Source organism: Ovis canadensis, chromosome 18 (genome assembly GCF_042477335.2).
Source record: "Ovis canadensis isolate MfBH-ARS-UI-01 breed Bighorn chromosome 18, ARS-UI_OviCan_v2, whole genome shotgun sequence".
NCBI lineage: Eukaryota > Metazoa > Chordata > Mammalia > Artiodactyla > Bovidae > Ovis > Ovis canadensis.
In genome coordinates this window covers 16,285,895-16,303,370 of record NC_091262.1, presented here as the reverse complement: position 1 = coordinate 16,303,370, position 17,476 = coordinate 16,285,895, and the positions used below count along the sequence as shown (strand labels likewise).

The following is a 17,476-nucleotide window of genomic DNA, read 5'->3' as shown; positions in this document are numbered from 1 at the left end:
AAAGATAAATACCATATTCTAATGCATATATATGAAATCTAGAAAAACAGTACTGAAGAATTTATTTACAGGGCAACAATGGAGAAACAGACATAGAGAATAGACTTATGGACATGGGGAGAGGGGAGGAGAGGGTGAGATGTATGGAAAGAGTAATGTGGAAACTTACATTACCATGTGTAAAATAGATGGCCAACAGGAATTTGCTGTATGGCTTAGGAAACTCAATCAGTGGCTGTGTATCAACCTAGAGGGGTGGGATGGGGAGGGAGATGGGAGGAAGTTTCAAAAGGGAGGGGATATATATATACCTATGGTTGATTCATGTTGAAGTTTGACAGAAAACAGCAAAATTCTGTAAAGCAATTATCCTTCAATAAAAAATAAATTTTAAAAATCAACTTTCAAAATACTATTTTGCTTCACAATTATGATTGTAAAACAAATGTATGTAAGACAGCAAAAGAGACACGGATGTATAGAACAGACTTTGGGACTCTGTGGGAGAGGGACAGGATGGGACGATTTGGGATAATGGCATTGAAACATGTATAATATCATGTAAGAAACGAATTGCCCGTCTAGGTTCAATGCAGGATACAGGATGCTTGGGGCTGGTGCACTGGGATGACCCAGAGAGATGATATGGGGAGGGAGGTGGGAGAGGGGTTCAGGATTGGGAACTCATGTACACCCATGGCAGATTCATGTTGATGTATGGCAAAACCAATACAGTATTGTAAAGTAAAATAAATAAATAAATAAAACAAATGAAGCAAATTACAAAAATTTTTTTTGAAATCTGCATGTCACACCCTTAAAACATGCACTTAATTTTCTGTTGAGTCCATTCGTGAACTCTGTGCTTTAGTTTTATCCTAAACTAAAGCCCATGATCAAATTATTATGCATGTGGTGTATAAATAACATCTATTGTAAGTCTAGTGCTGATATCATATGAAATGTTAGAAGAAGGAATTATCATCCTTATCTTTTTGTCTTTTAAAGCCCAGAGATAAATTCCCATTATTTTTCCCCCATTGACGTTTATTAGAAGGATCCTTAGAGACAAGTCACCTGCGCTTACTGGCCAAATACTACTAATCCCTCAGTGCAAAATGGCTGAAGTAGAGAAAATTAACTCTCAGCACCAAAGGGAAGCTTAACTATCTCATCTTGTTACTATGAAATAATTTTCCTTTAAGGCTCCTGACCTACAGAAGCCAGATTTCTTTGGAAATGCCCAACACCTCCTTGGCAAAAAGAAGTCTTATCTAACTTCATCTTTTGGAATTGCTTTCAAGACTTCCACACAATTTTTAAAAATATGTTCAATAGTAAAAACAGTTGGATTACAAAGTCCTGAGCACAGAAAGCACCGTAGAGGAGAGAAAGGAAAGGAACAAGTAACTTGCTTTTATTGAGTGGGTATTTGGGGCCACTTAGTATGTTTGGGGGCTTCCCTGATAGCTCAGTTGGTAAAGAATCCTCCTGCAATGCAAGAGACCCTGGTTTGATTCCTGGGTCAGGAAGATCCCCTGCAGAAGGGATAGGCTACCCACTCCAGTGTTCTTGGGCTTCCCTTGTGGCTCAGCTGGTAAAGAATCCACCTGCAATGTAGAAGACCTGGGTTTGATCCCTTGGTTGGGAAGATGCCCTGGAGAAAAGAAAGGCTACACTCCTTATTCTGGCCTAGAGAATTCCATGGACTGTAGTCCGTGGGGTCACAAAGAGTCGGACACAGTTGACAGACTTTCACTTTCAGTATGTTTGGTACCAGTAAAGTGCATGTAGTACGTATTCTTTTTCTTATAACAGAGTTCTTAAGGTGCAATTTATATACCATAAAATTAACCATTTAAAGTAGGTAATACAGTTGTTTTTATTGTATTTACAATTTTGTAATTGTGACGTTCTTCAAATCAATTTCCAAATATTTTCATCACCCTCAAAGCTCTGTACTCAGTAGCAGTCATTCTTCATTTCCCCCAACCTGCTTCTCCTCACCCTACGGGTAACCACTAATCTCATTGCTGTGGCAATAGGTTTGCCTGTTGCATTCCACTTCTTGGAATGGAATCATACACCATATGGTCCTTTGTGTCTGGCTTCTTTCCATGTTGTGATGTGTATCAATACTTTACTCCTTTTTGTTGCTCGAACAATACAATGTTGTATTTGTTGCTGGAACAATACAATATTCCATTGTATGAATATATCATGTTTTGTTTAATCGTACATAAAGTTGATGAATGTTGGGCTATTTCCACCTTTTGGCTATCAGGCATAAAGCTGCTATGAACATTCATGCACAGGTTTTTCTGTGCATGTAAGTTTTCATTTGCATTATGTATGTACTTAGAATTGCAATTGTTGGGTCATACGATAACTATGTTTAACTTTTAGAGGAACTGCCAAACTGTTTGTCAAAGTAGCCATACCATTTAGGTTCCCTAGGCAATACATGATGGTTCTAATTTATCCACATTTTCACCAATGCATATTATTGTCTGCCTTTATATATACACACACACACATATATATATAATTTTATTAATTTACTTTTGGCTGTCCTGAGTCTTCCTTGCTGAGCAGGATTTTCTGTGCTTGAGCCAGGCAGGCAGAGTCTGCTTTCTGGGTGTGGTGCACAGGCTTCTCACTGCTGCGCCTTCTCTTGTTGCAGAACATGGTCTCTAGGGCGCACAGGCTTCAGTAGCTGCAACACAAGGGGCTCAGTAGCTGTGGCCTCTGTGGGTCTAAAGCACAGGCTCAGTAGTTGTGGTGCACAGGCTTAGTTGCTTCACAGCTTGTGGAATATTCCTGGATCGGGGATCGAATCCATGTCACCTGCATTGGAAGGTGGATTTTTTTTTTTTTTTAACCACCAAGCCACCAGGGAAGCCCTTATCTGTCTTTTTGATTGTAGTCATCCTAATAGTAAGAAATGGTATCTCATTGTGGTTCTGAGTTGCATTTCCCTAATGAGTAAGATATTGAGAATCTTTTATTTGCTTACCGGACACTAATCTTATCCTCTTTGGAGGAATATCTATTCAAGTCCTTTGCCCATTTTTAAATTGGGTTGTTCGTATTCTTTGTAAACCTTCTTTATACAGTCTAAATACAAGTTCCTCAGCAGATATATGATTTGCAAATATTTTCTCTCATTCTGTGGATTTTCTTTTCATTTTCTCAATTATTCTCTGCAGAATAATAGTTTGTAATCAATGGAGTAAAATTTATCTATATTTTTCCTTTTTCACTCATGATATCCATGCCCTGATTTTACACACAGGGAAACTAAGGATCTGAGAGGACAACCAACTTCCTAAAGGATTATCCCAAATAAACCCTGAGCCTCTCTCAGGCTTCTCTCAGATGCCCCTGCTCTTTGCTCCAGAGTCATAGGACAGAACATTCCAGCTTTGCTGTGGAGATCAGAAAGAGACTTATTGCCTGATTGAGAAAGTCTTTGAAAAGTTTGTTTTTCCTCTTTCTCTAGTTCCTGTTTCATATATCTACTTTCCTTTATGGAAGTTTTGAAAATATTTTAATTTAGGTGACTGATAAGGCGGGGTGAGAAAATTAGGAACACTATTTTGAACTTTAGGTTGTATTATACAGTAAAAAAAAAAGGGGGGGGAGATAAATGAATGAGAGAGCATCATAAAGACCCCAAGAGCATCCCTGAACTCCCAGGCAAAGCATCACGCAGCTTCCTAGGCAGTCCTGGGAGAGCCCCTTTGGTGGCTGCCTTGGAAGGGGACAGGAATATGTAGGTAGGCCAACTCTGCTGCAGTTGCCAAAATATCAGCTTGTGACTTTATAGATACATTTGAGTGGCTCTTACACTTGGCAAAGGTGACATGATACTCTGCATCCACATTTTTATGAGTTCTTCAGCAATGCTAATGCCTTAGAAAGTTCTGTTAATTTAGGCTGGACGAGAGATCCAGAGCCTTGTTTCTGGCACAGCTTTTAGTGCATCTGGGGAAAAAGGTTGAGATCAGCATTTCAATAGATAGTCTTGCCAAGGAAGTCCTGAACTGGAACAATGCACTTGTGTTCAGGGACTCTACCTTTGTCGGTTCAGCATCTACTTGGGAACCTAACCACATCTACCTTGCCACACAGGCTTTAGGGCTTCTGTGCCTTTCTGTTGTAATTTGTAAGCTTCTGTTGCTCATTTGAAGGTTATATTTCAATGCAACTGACTCACTACTTTCCCACTTTAAAATGATCAAGCCCCTTGTTATGATCATTTGAGGAATTTTCTCCACAGATACAGGCTACATCAGGATATCTGTTGTATCAGTGTCAGGACCTTGTCTAACAGACCCTATGCATTCTTGAAGATGCCCGCCAAATGGCAAAAGCCTTTGCCTAGGGAGGGGGTTTGGGACGGGGACACGTGTACACTCGTGGCTGATTCATGTCAATGTATGGCAAAAACCACCACAATATTGTAAAGTAATTAGCCTCCAATTAAAATAAATTAATTGATTAAAACAAAAAAAATAGCCTTTGTCTAGAAGAATAGGTCTTGACATCTCTGAAGATTCTTATGATTATTAACATTTTGAAGTCTCTATCTCATAGCATCATGAAAGGCTTTTCCTCATTTGACTGGGTTGGACCCTTTACCTTGAAGGTTCTTATCCTCTGCCTGTGAAGACTCTTATTCAACCAGGAGTATCTCAGTTCAGATACTGTGAAACCTTTCCTAAATCTTGAGCTCTAGAATATCCAGTGTAGGCCTTACCTCTCGTTTACAGAGGCCAGTTCTGTATGGGTCTTTCTCTGACAGATTGGGAGCTAAGTGAGAGCATAGACCATCTTCTTATTCATCTTTATTGTTTCCTCCACTTAACATTCCCACCTGTGGGATTAGGAGATTGGGACTGCGGGATAGGACAGGTGGTGAATGCCTAAGAATTTTGTTAATTTGAAAGTGTATTTCATGTTTAAGAAACAGAATGTATTTACTATACAAATACATAAGAAAATGGTATATTTTCTTAATTCTATGTTCTGTGTTAAAGAGTATCTTGGTGAATACATAATTTTGAGATCTGAGTAGCATTTCCTTCCTCAAGGCCACTAATGACCCTCCAAATATTTGACTATGCTGTTATATCACTGGCCTTCATGTTGCCCAGGGTAAGTATTCTCAAAAGCATATCAATTGTACTTCATTGCATGAATCTCAGTATTTGCCTTGTAGGGGACAGTTTCTTTAAAGAAATTGTACTTTGGAAAATGTTAAGAAAGTTGACTCAGAAAATGGAAAATGGGGAATATGGTAGATTACATTGTCATTCAAAAAATATTTGCTGCAATTCCCTGCGAGAGGATGAACTTTTCTACCTTGGTGACATAAAGACTGACAATGAGACTTGCTCTGGAGAATGAAATGTGATGGGAAGTATGTGTGGCCCTTCTTCCACAGTGTCCCAGCTGCCTTCCAGATAGAGGAAGCTGAGTGGCTATGGAGCGCAAGAAAGAAAAATAAATCTTTGTTGTAAAGTCACTGAGATTTAAGGGGTCTTTTGCTACTACAGCATAAGCCAGTCTGTCCTGATGGAATCGGATAAAGTTCCAAGTAGAGTGGATATAGTGAGAAATATCTGAAGCATAAAATAGCAAATGATTAGCAAAGGCATGAGATCACTACGAAGTTGGAAATTAAGATCTGATATTGAAGGTACTTCAATATAAATGTTGAAGATGGCCATAGGATTTCAAACCAAGATTTAATAAAATTACTGACTGTTTTGAGTATTAAACTTATTAAATAAATCAAATATGCCTATTTTCATTCTTTTAGCACACTGATGCATTTGTTAATAACCAAAGATGCTTTAGACATTTAGCTAAGCTTGACAGTATATGAAAACTGTCTCACAAACTCTGCCTGGGTGTTTATTCATCTTACTAAGGAAGGTTTTATCTTGGTAAATGATTATAATTTTAAAGAGGAAAGAAAATAGCTCAAGATGGTAATTACTTGCATTTGGAGGGAAAAAAGGATTTATGGGAGATATGGCATTTGACCAAGGCCTTGAAGTATGGTTAGGGAAAGACATTTCTTAAGGGGAGAGCAAGGGGTGAAAATCAGCAGAGGCAAGAAATGTGTACAATTATTTTGAGGCAATAAGGATACTTCTTGGCTAGAAAATGTTATGATTAATACAGAGGCATGGTGTAAAAGAAAACTAATGTGAACTTGGGAAAACATTTTGGAGAGACTAAAGTTCCCAGGTGACTGTTTTGACCTTTATGGGAAGCAGCATAAGATGTTGAACATGTGATGAGTCTGCTTTTGAAACATGTGGAGAGCACTTGGTGCCAGGGCCCAGGCAAGGCTCTGACCTGGCTCCTCATATCTGCAGCCACATAGACATGGAATGTATTATAAAACAACAGAATGTATCAGATCTATCAGTGGAAGCTTTATTTCACAAATGGTGTAGAAAACTTGGTTAGTTGTTTGTGGAACAGAAACCAATGTGCATGTTCACTTCATATCAAACCCTGAAATAATCACCAACCCTCAAAATAGGGTTGTGGTCAGTTGTTTGTTGGAAACTTATTTAAACCTAAAAACAGGTTTTAAAAATTACAGGGAAAAAACAAAATGGATAGACTCAACTATGTATGAAAATTTATGTGTTTATATGTCCCTCACCCTACCCTATTACAAGTTTTTTAATAACTGGGAAAATGCTTGTAGAGAATATAAGCAAAGATTAGTATCAAAAGAATTTGAATGAATAGCTAAAAACAGAGGAACAAAAAATGAGAAAGGTGAATGAATGGTATAATTAGATTATTTATAAGGTTAAATAGTTAATAGTTATAAGGTAAACTGAAAAAGTTCAGTTTCCATTTCAATCCCAAAGAAAGGCAATTTCAAAGAATGTTCAAACTACCACACAATTGCACTCATCTCACATGCTAGCAAAGTAATGCTCAAAATTCTCCAAGCCAGGCTTCAACAGTATGTGAACCGAGAACTTCCAGATGTTCAAGTTGGATTTAGAAAAGGCAGAGAAACCAGAGATCAAATTGCCAACATCCACTGGATCTTTGAAAAAGCAAGAGTTCCAGAAAAGCATCTACTTCTGCTTTAACTACCCCAAAGCCTTTGACCATGTGGATCACAACAAACTAGAATTCTTAAAGAGATGGGAATACCAGACCACCTTACCTGCCTCCTGAGAAATCTCTATACAGGTCAAGAAGCAACAGTTAGAACTGGACATGGAACAACGGACTAGTTCTAAACTGGAAAAGGAGTATATCAAGGCTCTATATTGTCACCCTGCTTATTTAACTTCTATGCAGAGTACATCATGCAAACTGCCAGTCTGGATGAAGCACAAGGTGGAATCAAGATTGTCAGGAGAAATATCAATAACCTCAGATATGCAGATGACACCACCGTTATGGCAGAAAGTGAAGAAGAACTAAAGAGCTTCTTGATGAAAATGAAAGAAAAGAGTGAAAAAGCTGGCTTAAAACTCAACATTCAGAAAACTGAGATCATGGCATCCGGTCCCATTACTTCGTGACAAATAGATGGGGAAACAATGGAAACAGTGAGAGACTTTACTTTTAGGGGCTCCAAAATCACTGCGGAATGTGACTGCAAGCCATGAAGTTAAAAGATGCTTGCTCCTCAGAAGCTTTGACCAACCTAGACAGCAGACATTACTTTGCCAACAAAGGTACATCTAGTCAAAGCTATGGTTTTTATAGTAGTCATGTATGGATGTGAGAGTTGGATCATATAAGAAAGCTGAGCAGCGAAGAATTGATGCTTTTGAACTGTGGTGTTGAAGAAGACTCTTGAGAATCCCTTGGATTGCAAGGAGATACAACCAGTCCATCCTAAAGAAAATCAGTCCTGAATGTTCGTTGGAAGGACTGATGCTGAAGCTGAAGCTCCAATACTTTGGCCACCTGATACAAAGAACTGACTCATTGGAAAAGACCCTGATGCTAGAAAAATTGGAGGCAGGAGGAGATGGGGATTACAGAGGATGAGATGGTTGGATGGCATCACTGATTCAATGAACATGAGTTTGAGCAAGCTTCAGGAGTTGGTAATGGACAGGGAAGCCTGGTGTGCTGCAGCCCATGGGGTCTCAAAGAGTTGAACATGACTGAGTGACTGAACTGATAAGGTTAAAATCTGGGTGGGGGGGAAGCATAAGAAGTAATCAATTTTAAAAAGTGATTTGACAAATTTTTCCCAAAGAAATTAGCAAAAGTAATTTTTTAAAAATATTGTGTAATATTGTTAAGGGGCTTCCCTAGTGGCTCACCAGTTAAGAATTCCCCTGTCAGTGCAGGAGACATGGTTCAATCCCTGAATTGGGAAGGTCCCCTAGAGAAGAAAATGGCAACCCACTGCAATACTCTTGCTTGGGAAACCCCATAGATAGAAGTGCCTGGTGGTTACCATCCATGGGGTCACAAAGAGTCAGTCATGATTTAGTGACTAAACAACATGTAATGCTGTTGTTTACAAAATGAGACAGGCACTTCTATTAAGTACTCATAGTGACATGTTCGCTGGTATGGTTCCTTTGCAAAGTAATTTGGGACTATGTATCAAAAGCCTCCAGCATTGGCCTAATAATTCATTTTTTGACACATTCATTCTAAGGAAATAATTTTAAGCATAATGAAAGGACTCGACTCAAAGGTATTCCTAAGAATATTACTTAAAGTTTTGCAACAATGGAAGTACTCTAAATTTATCACATTCAGGAAAATGTATTTATAAACTGTAGAATATATGTGTATATATTTGATGGAAAATCAGGAAAAATTAAAAATTGTTTATGTTAGTAATTTATAATAAGGATGAAAATGTTTGTTACTGTGAAAATACAATATATGCGTTTGATCAGAGTTATATAAAAGAAACTTTACACATACACAAGAGATTGGAGAAAATTTTCAGATTGTCAGCTTTTAAATGCTATGTGTATTAGGCTATTTCTTTTCTCTTTTATATAATTTTGGCTGAAAATGTGATTAATGCTAAAGCAGAAGCCTGGAAATTAAAGTCTTTCATTTACTACATAGAAGAAATAGTCATATGAATGAACCAGACTGGAAAAGGGATAGACTGTAGTGACAAAACCCGAAAGGGATGTGAAGTAAAGTCAGGAAAATGCACATATTTGGAGGCAGGAGGGGAACGTGAGCCAGTCAGGCTTGGAGCAGGATGAAGACAAGAAATGCGAGGTCTCCTGAAACTTTGGGTGCATGAATCTCAGGAAGAGAGCACCACCCATCTGTGAAGGCAGGAGGGGAAGAGGCAAGGAATCTGATGAGAAGGCTGGCCTTCCAGCAGCCTCAGTTGAGTCCAGAAAATTAAGAGCTGAGAGGTTTGAAAGTAGATTGTTGAAATGGTCAGGAAGAAATGGAAGCCACACATGCCTGCTCCCCAACGAAAAACCAAAATCAAACAGAAAAGGTAAATAAATATACAGGTGGCATAGCAGTGGGCTGCTTTCTCACTCTGCACTGGCAGTGGTGGTGGGGTTCACGACTGTCTAAGTGGAATGTACACATGAGGAGGTTAACACTGGGATTCAAATGCAGGAAAGCAGACTGGATGCTTCTTCTCAGCCCTCTGTGATGCCTTTCCTGTGGTCAGGGCAGAGCATCTCAGAGCATGCTGCTACCTCTGTGCCTCTCACGCTCTTGGGGAGGTGGTCCCTGAGCTGTTCCAGGGGGTCCAGGATCAGTGCCTCAGACATCTGCACTGTTGCTCTAGATGGGCTGATAGAGGAGGACTGACAGAAACCATTTTGCTCAGTAAAGCCTTGAGCCAAATTTCCCGTATTTACAGTGGAGGAGAAGGAGATTACTAGTTGAAAAATAAATAAGATAGTTGTCACTATTCCAAATTCTAAGCTGAAAACTTTCCCAGAGTTTCCTCAGGGACAGTTTTCAGCTGAGTATATAAGAGAAGAGTAGCCTCATCAAGACCTCATACGCAGACTGAAAATCATTCATCTCCCAAGTTCTCAATGGAACTTAGCTGGTGGAGGCAGGTTGCATGGTTGTGGACCACCCCTCCATTCTGGGCTTTTCAAATGCATGCTGTTGACCTGTGGAAGTCAAAGCAAACTCTTTGTCTTCTGTGTCTGATCTCCAGTGTAATCCCTGTCTGTTTACCGTAGGTGCCTACCCTCGGCTCTCACTGAGCTTTCGGTTGAAGAGAAACATTGGATACTTCATTCTCCAGACCTACATGCCCTCTATCCTAATTACAATTCTCTCATGGGTGTCCTTCTGGATCAATTATGATGCATCTGCGGCTAGAGTTGCCCTTGGTATGTGCTGTTTTTAAATGATACCTAAAATACAAAGTCACCATATCATTAGAATATGAAGGGAGTTCAAAGACAATAGTTCAACTACAATTTTGACATCATGACACCAGTCTTGCCCATATAGTCACTTTTTATCTTGAAATACTAATTTCATGCATGATTCCCTTGATGTGCTAATTTAATTATAAGGCTCAAATGTGAATTTTCATGCCCATGAAAGGGAAAATATGCTTGCCGAATATTTGCATAATAAAACTGTTTTCGACACTAATTTTAAAGCAAGGATTAACATCTCCTGCTCAAAATCAGTCTATGGCCCAGAAAGGAGACTTGATTAATTGCACATTCTTTTTTAAGTCAGAAAAATAGCCAAATGTTATACCATATCATTGGAATTACACAAAGTAATGAGTATTAAAATGTAATACTAAATTCTGAGTTGTTCTCAAGAGCTCTAGGAACTCTAGTGATCTCTTCTGGCCACTGGTCTCTTAACAATTGGATTATTAGATGATGTACAGTATATATTATGTGTCCCAGTATGATTTCTATTTTTTTATTATTAAGGGAAGGCTTATATTTTCAGAAACATTATTTTCTATTGAACTAATTATTGTGAAACTATGTGGACCAAGTATTCATTTAAACACATTTTAGGTAAGAACAAAGCTGAAGAGCAGTTGTCCAATTTATCCCTTATATGGGTAGGGTTGAGTTTAATTCCTGGGAGTGAAGTAATTAATAATACCTTTCAAAATTAATAGGAAAGAGTTAAAACAATTCTGCTTGTAAGCCTGCAGAAAAGCATAAGTATTCAGGGATCTGGTTGTCCCTCTTTCTCACCTTTTCTTCTTACTGTCTCTTCCCAGAAATTTAAGTTGCTTAGCACCTTGCTTCCCAGAGAATGTGTGTACATGTGCATAAGTGGACATCTGGCTTAGACCCACAGACAAGTGACTCACATTGATTCAAGATTAGATTTTTTTTCTCATGAAATAACATGTACCTTAAGAAACTTAGGTAACTATTTCTAAAGTGTTAGGTGAGTGTAAAGACACTTAGAGAAGAATAAATTATCAAAAAATTAAAAGTTTTGTAGTAACTGTTAATCTATTTCTGATGGGTTTGGTATGGATTAGCTGGTGGCTCAGCAGTAAAGAATCAGCCTACAATGCAGGAAATGCAGGTTCAGTCCCTGGCTTGGGAAGATCCCCTGGAGAAGGGAATGTCTATCCACTCCAATATTCTTGCCGAGAACAATCCCACGGACAGAGTAGCCTGGCAGGCTACAGTCCGTGGGGTCACAAAGAATCAGACACGACTGAGCATGAGCACGCACATTGGTAAGGGAAAAATTTCTTGAAAATATCTTCAGGATTTTTACTGCTTGCAGAGGTTACCCTGTAACATCAATCCTTTCTGTGAAAGGCAAAGTAACTCAGTCATGTCCTTTCTGTAGCTTTGCCTTTTTCATTAATGTTACCAGATTGTTCTTCGTTAAGCTAATTTCTCTTATCACCTAAAGAATTTAAAGTGAATTTGTAGGGGCAGATCCCAATTCAGGGAGCTGTTAGCTTATTAAACTTCAGAAGCTCTCTTTAAGAAAAATAATATGAAATATACAAATACAGAGTTCCCAGAACCCCTCCCAAAGCTGTAGGAAGCCTGTGCTAGAGATCAGAAGCTGCGGCTTCCTGAGCTTCCAGGGAATGTGCCTCAGAAAAATCTGTCATTTTTTGCGAAAATCAGAGAGATATGAGTACCATGAACCAGAATTATCAGACATCATCAGAAGTGAGGTGTTCTGAAAATGCAAATTCCTCAATTTTCTATATGTATGTATCTTAGTTGTTGCTATTGTGTCCAACTCTTTGTGACCCCCTGGACTGTAGCCCTCCAGGGTCCTCTGTCCATGAGATTCTCCAGACAAGAATAGTGGAATAGGTTGCCATGTTCTAATCCAGAGGATCTTCCCCACCCAGGGATCAAACCTGAGTCTCTTACGTTTCCTGCATTAGCAGGCGAGTTCTTTACCACTAATGTCACCTGGGAAGCCCTCTCAATTTTCCAGATGATACAAATTCTATAGCTCCTAAATGGTAAATATCATCTTCAACAACATTAAATAAATAGTCTACCTGGAGTGGGTTAGAGTGGACATAGCCTCATTACAGTGTATGAAAGTAGACTCCTTTTCCTTGACAACCGGCATTGTTGCTATAAACCTCAACCATGCTTCTGTGGGTTTGGGGGACAGAGGAGTGGTCTGCCCAGACTTTCTAAGGTGTTACCACTGGAGATGTGCTGGGTCCTGGTGAATATCAGAAGTCCGGGAGCCAGGCATGAAAGGCAGAATTGACATTTGTTAGTGTCAGGTGGACTTGAGTTTAGAGGTCCTGAAGGCAACTGTGGTCTCCAGGCTTCAGCGTCTGACCCAGTAGACATCTAGCAGGTCCAGCTCTGAGCATGGGACTCCTTCTGTCCCAGCTCCTGCATAAGACACGGTCTTTGAGCCTGGGTCTGCAGGATGTGGACAGTGACAGCACAGCAACTCCATTTGGCTAAGGAAAAGTGTATCATCAGCTTATGAACTCTGAATAACACCAAGAACAGTAATCATGCTGCAACCTACCAAATACTCAGGTGCCAAGTTCTGTGCAAGCCCGTGAAAATGGTTACCTGACCCATGATACAGAAGACACACAGCGCAATGGGCAGTGTTCCCGTTTTACAAAGAAGGGCGTGAAGTACAGAAAAGCTATACAACTGGTCATATAATATTGAGTGTCCCAAGAAAGATTTTAAACCAGTTGGTCTGACTCCAAAGCTCTTAACCACTACAGGTGATTTCTACAATAGACAGTGTACAGAAGAGTTCTTTGGCCTATTACATTGTAAAAATAATGGATGTTTTTAAAAGCTCAGCAAGAATTGTTTTTAATCATTCTTATTGAGGGATCTCTCAAAACCTTTAAGATGCTAATGTGTTCAATGCCTCTTGGAGAGGATAGGACCATGGTTTGGGGACTTTTGGGGAACAACACAACCCCGCCCACTCCACATGTCCTGTCATATACTACATCCTTTGAAATGCTCAGAGTGCTGTTTGTCTTCATCCTGAATAGCTGCATGGTGGTGAGTGCTCCCTGCTTCTAGATAATAGCTGCATGGTGGTGAGTGCTCCCCGCTTCTAGATGAGGTGCAGGCCTGTGTGTGCAGGTCTCGGTGAAGACCTTGACATACCCCTCTGGCTCAGGGCACTATTGAATCTGGAGTCGTCAGGGACTGTCTCTCTACTTGAAGGGAAATGCTGATTCTTCACCCACCTGAGCTGCACAGATGTTCTTGTGCTTTAGGATCTGATGCCTCTGCTGCTGAGTGCTGACACCCGCATCTATTAAACTGTTAGTGCTAGAAGCCACCAGACTACAACGTTGGGAGTTGTAATTACATGGTCTTCCTCAAAACTATTGGTCTTTCTGGAAGTGAAAATTTATATTGAAATAATTTAGGCCACATGATTTGGGTCACAAAGGAGAAAAATGACATATCTTTAGAGCAAATGATATAAATTACATTTTTAATTTCATAATCATCTTTATAAACGCAGTTTTCAAATATATTTTATTAACATACTATTAATGAGAAACAGTTTGAGACTAATAATTATCAAGACTTAACATCTTGGTAAATGTATGAAGAACAGAAAAAGCATCACTCAGCCATCTCCCATTCTGCCATTGGACGGAATTCCCTTAGAGAGTTTAAGTTCAGGGTGAGGCTGCCAGGAATTGGGTCTCCCGCCAAGAAACTGGAGGCTACCACAAAATATATTTTTCTGTGATGCCGATAATGATAACATTTGCTGTTGTGAGTGTTAACAATACCAGTTACTATCACCATGGCATTTATATTTCACAGCGGCCTTAGACAACAGTTGTGAACCCATCAGGCTCACTCACGTCCTACCGCTGGGACATGGTAGGGCTGGGCTGATAGCCCAGGGCCACGTGGTTCTACTACTCAGGCCGTGAACCACTGTGTCTACCACTGTCCACAGTTATCTTGATGGGAAGGAAAACAGTGCAAGGAATTAAGAGACTAAGTAGCCTTTCAGTCTAAGAGGTCATGTGAGCCCAAAGTGGAAAGCCAAAGAGTACTCACCATGAAGCCTTACTCTTGAGGGGTCCTGGAGCCAGGGCTGAGGGCCTGAAGCTAGCATCCTTGCCCCCTTTCAGCTTTGCCAGGCTGAGTGCTCTTGACATGTGCTGGCCCTCCCTGTGCTCTGTTCCTTCAGCCCATTTTCTAGGGATATCTACTGAGGCCTGTGTTGATACATGTCCACTCAGAGCAGTCATCTGGAGAGCCAAAGCAATGACTAAAGCAGAGCACTTTCCAAAGTCCATTTGGAAGGAAAAAACAAGTTATGGCAGCAGCATTACACAATTTTGGATAATAGTGAGAACACCTGATTTTGTAGCATCTATATGGGGTTTTGCACTTCTTTGTAAAGTGTAATTATACCATTGCCATTTTCAAATTTTAAAAGTCCCCAGGTGCACATGAATTTTATGTCAGAGAAGTCTTAAAATATTCTGACATCTTTGATTTCCACACATTCATTGACAGACCTGGTTTGTAGTCAGACATGAAAAGATTCTCTGCTCCTTTGTTCCCTCGTCCCCTCCTCCTGGCAGCTCAGCACATGTGGACACAAGTCTGGGCTCACTTCTCCAGGAGGTCCTGAGTGAGGGGAGCCCTGGGCTCTGGTGCTCCTCCAAGGATGGGATGGGAATCTGGAGGGCATCAGATTAAGATACTTAACAAACCTAGCCCCTCACTCCAGAAGTTGAGTGGGGCTCCAGGGGGTTCAGAGACGAGGTCTAGTGAGCCCATATGTCCGGCCTCTCAGGCTTACCCCACCTGCCGGCCTGGGGAACATCACTGGTTTTCTGAGTGACTGCAGCTGAAGAACCATGGCTGAAGTTCTCACCTGGAAGGTTTCCTCCTTGAGAGGAGTCCTCACATAGCCACGACCCTCTCTCGGGTCCCAGAAGACACAGGAGTAGTCACATGCTGTAGAATCAGTCTCATGGATAGAAAAGAGCTGGCTCTTTGGAACTGCCTTGCTTTTTTGAGACTTCTTAATATTTCAAAAGTTACTATCTCAGAGAGAGCAAGTCAGCAGCAGTAACAGCTGCCACTGAGAAGTGAGTGATGCAGTCCCTTTCCTCATATGTGGCCTCACGCAGCTCAGTGAACTTTGGTCTTATCAGGGGCCACTGAGTCTCCTGCTCTCTGTGGCTTCAGGTCATCCTGTATGGAATCTTTGTACACCAAGAACATGCCCATTGCGATGGGAGAATTACAAAATATGGTCCTTACATGTTTTTAGAGACTAAACATAGCTCCCTGAGGGGAAAAATGACATTATTCACCTAACATTGTTCATACTAACTAAAGAATTCAAAACAATGACATTGAAAAAAAAAGATCAGATCACTTGCCCCAGAGCATGGTAAGATGCTATACTTTGAATGAAATCAGTAGCCTTTGCCTGAAACCACCATGTCCTGAGGCAGTTTTGTAACCTTGTTCTTGGCTGAGGGGGGAACTTCACTCAAACATTCCCTGTCTTTGCACTCAGGGCTGGATCCTGTCCTTAGTAGCTTTAAGTCACTGCCCGCTTCCCCTTGTGGAGAAAGAAACAGCAACCCACTCCAGTATTCTTGCCTGGAGAATCCCATGGATGGAGGAGCGTAGCAAGCTACAGTCCATGGGGTCACAAAGAGTTGGACATGACTGAGCAACTTCACTTTCACTTTCACTTCTTTACCCTTGCTCTAAGGCCTCATGGTAAGAATCGTTTTCTTCACTAGTGGCCACAAATAACTGTCTTAGATTCTCTACAGATTCGTTCTTCTTCCTGGAAGCTTCTCATCCAAACACTTAGTGTTTTATGATAAATTCTGGGTTTGTTTTCATTTCTTCCAGCGTTCATGCAGGGCAACCTCCATCCATCTGTGGATCAGGTGGGATGGGAGGTGCCTCCCAGGTGGGGTAGGGGGAGAGGTGTCAGCTCCCTAGCCTGAGTGACCTGCTGCCCAAACCATGTTTCGTATTTTTTTGCATTTAGATCACCCAATAGTTTTCAATCGCTTGTTTCCAACTACTTCCAGCTGTTTGAGAAAGTAAAGCAGGAAAGTGAGGGGTGAGGAGCTAAGCAGCGGGCCAGCAGCCTCTCACGCTCACGTTTCTCTTTCAGGGATCACCACCGTGCTGACCATGACGACCATCAACACACACCTTCGGGAGACGTTGCCCAAAATCCCCTACGTCAAAGCCATTGACATGTACCTCATGGGCTGCTTTGTCTTTGTGTTCCTGGCCCTACTGGAGTATGCCTTTGTCAACTACATTTTCTTTGGAAGAGGCCCTCAGAGGCAGAAGAAACTCGCAGAAAAGAACGCCAAGGCGAAGAATGACCGCTCGAAGGGTGACAGCAACCGGGTAGGCCACCCCGCCCCACCCCATCCCCCACAGCCCCTGCCGTTCCCAGACTCCCTGCCCTGCAGCATCATGACCTTTGAGTGGGAGTGATGTGGGCTTGTTGACCATAGCTTAAAATGTGGCCTCTGCAAGTCACTGAGTTTTATTGAAAAGCAAAGTTGGTGCAAAAGTTGGAGAAGCCAAAACCTTACCAGTTTAATATGAAAAGAAAACGAAAAATAACAGAATGAATGAAATTCTGGCATGTGGGGCCCAAATTTGACGGGCAAAAACATTTTCCAGAATGTTGCAATTTTCCTTCAGTGGTCAAATTACAGATGTGATAGCCAGCATGGCACTGTTCTTCACATGGCATGGACAGCCCTCTCTCTCATCTGCCCTGGTTCAAGGTCTCTAGCGAGGCCAGGAGCTGTGTGCTGTCCCAGGGCTCTCATGGATCTACCCTGGCCAGGCCTTGCTGGCTGTGTTCTGCAAAATGCTCTGAACCCAGAAGTTCAGTTCAGTCGCTCAGTAATGTCCAACTCTTTGTGACCCCATGGACTTCAGGATGACAGACTTCCTGTCCATCACCAACACCCAGAGCTTGCTAAAACTCATGTCCATCGAGT

General features: G+C 41.0%; 1 protein-coding gene across 2 annotated transcripts in view; it reads left to right on the top strand.

The window, feature by feature from the left end:
* The window catches only part of GABRB3 (gamma-aminobutyric acid type A receptor subunit beta3), a 284,737-nt gene that overhangs the window by 253,547 nt on the left and 13,714 nt on the right, over positions 1 to 17,476 (top strand). The window contains exons 7-8 of one of the 2 annotated variants that reach the window (XM_069559183.1): positions 10,206 to 10,358; positions 16,624 to 16,868. In XM_069559183.1, coding sequence (XP_069415284.1) covers positions 10,206 to 10,358; positions 16,624 to 16,868 — 398 coding nt within the window. The remainder of the gene's footprint in view (positions 1 to 10,205; positions 10,359 to 16,623; positions 16,869 to 17,476) is intronic. The other variant, XM_069559184.1, reaches the window with a different exon arrangement.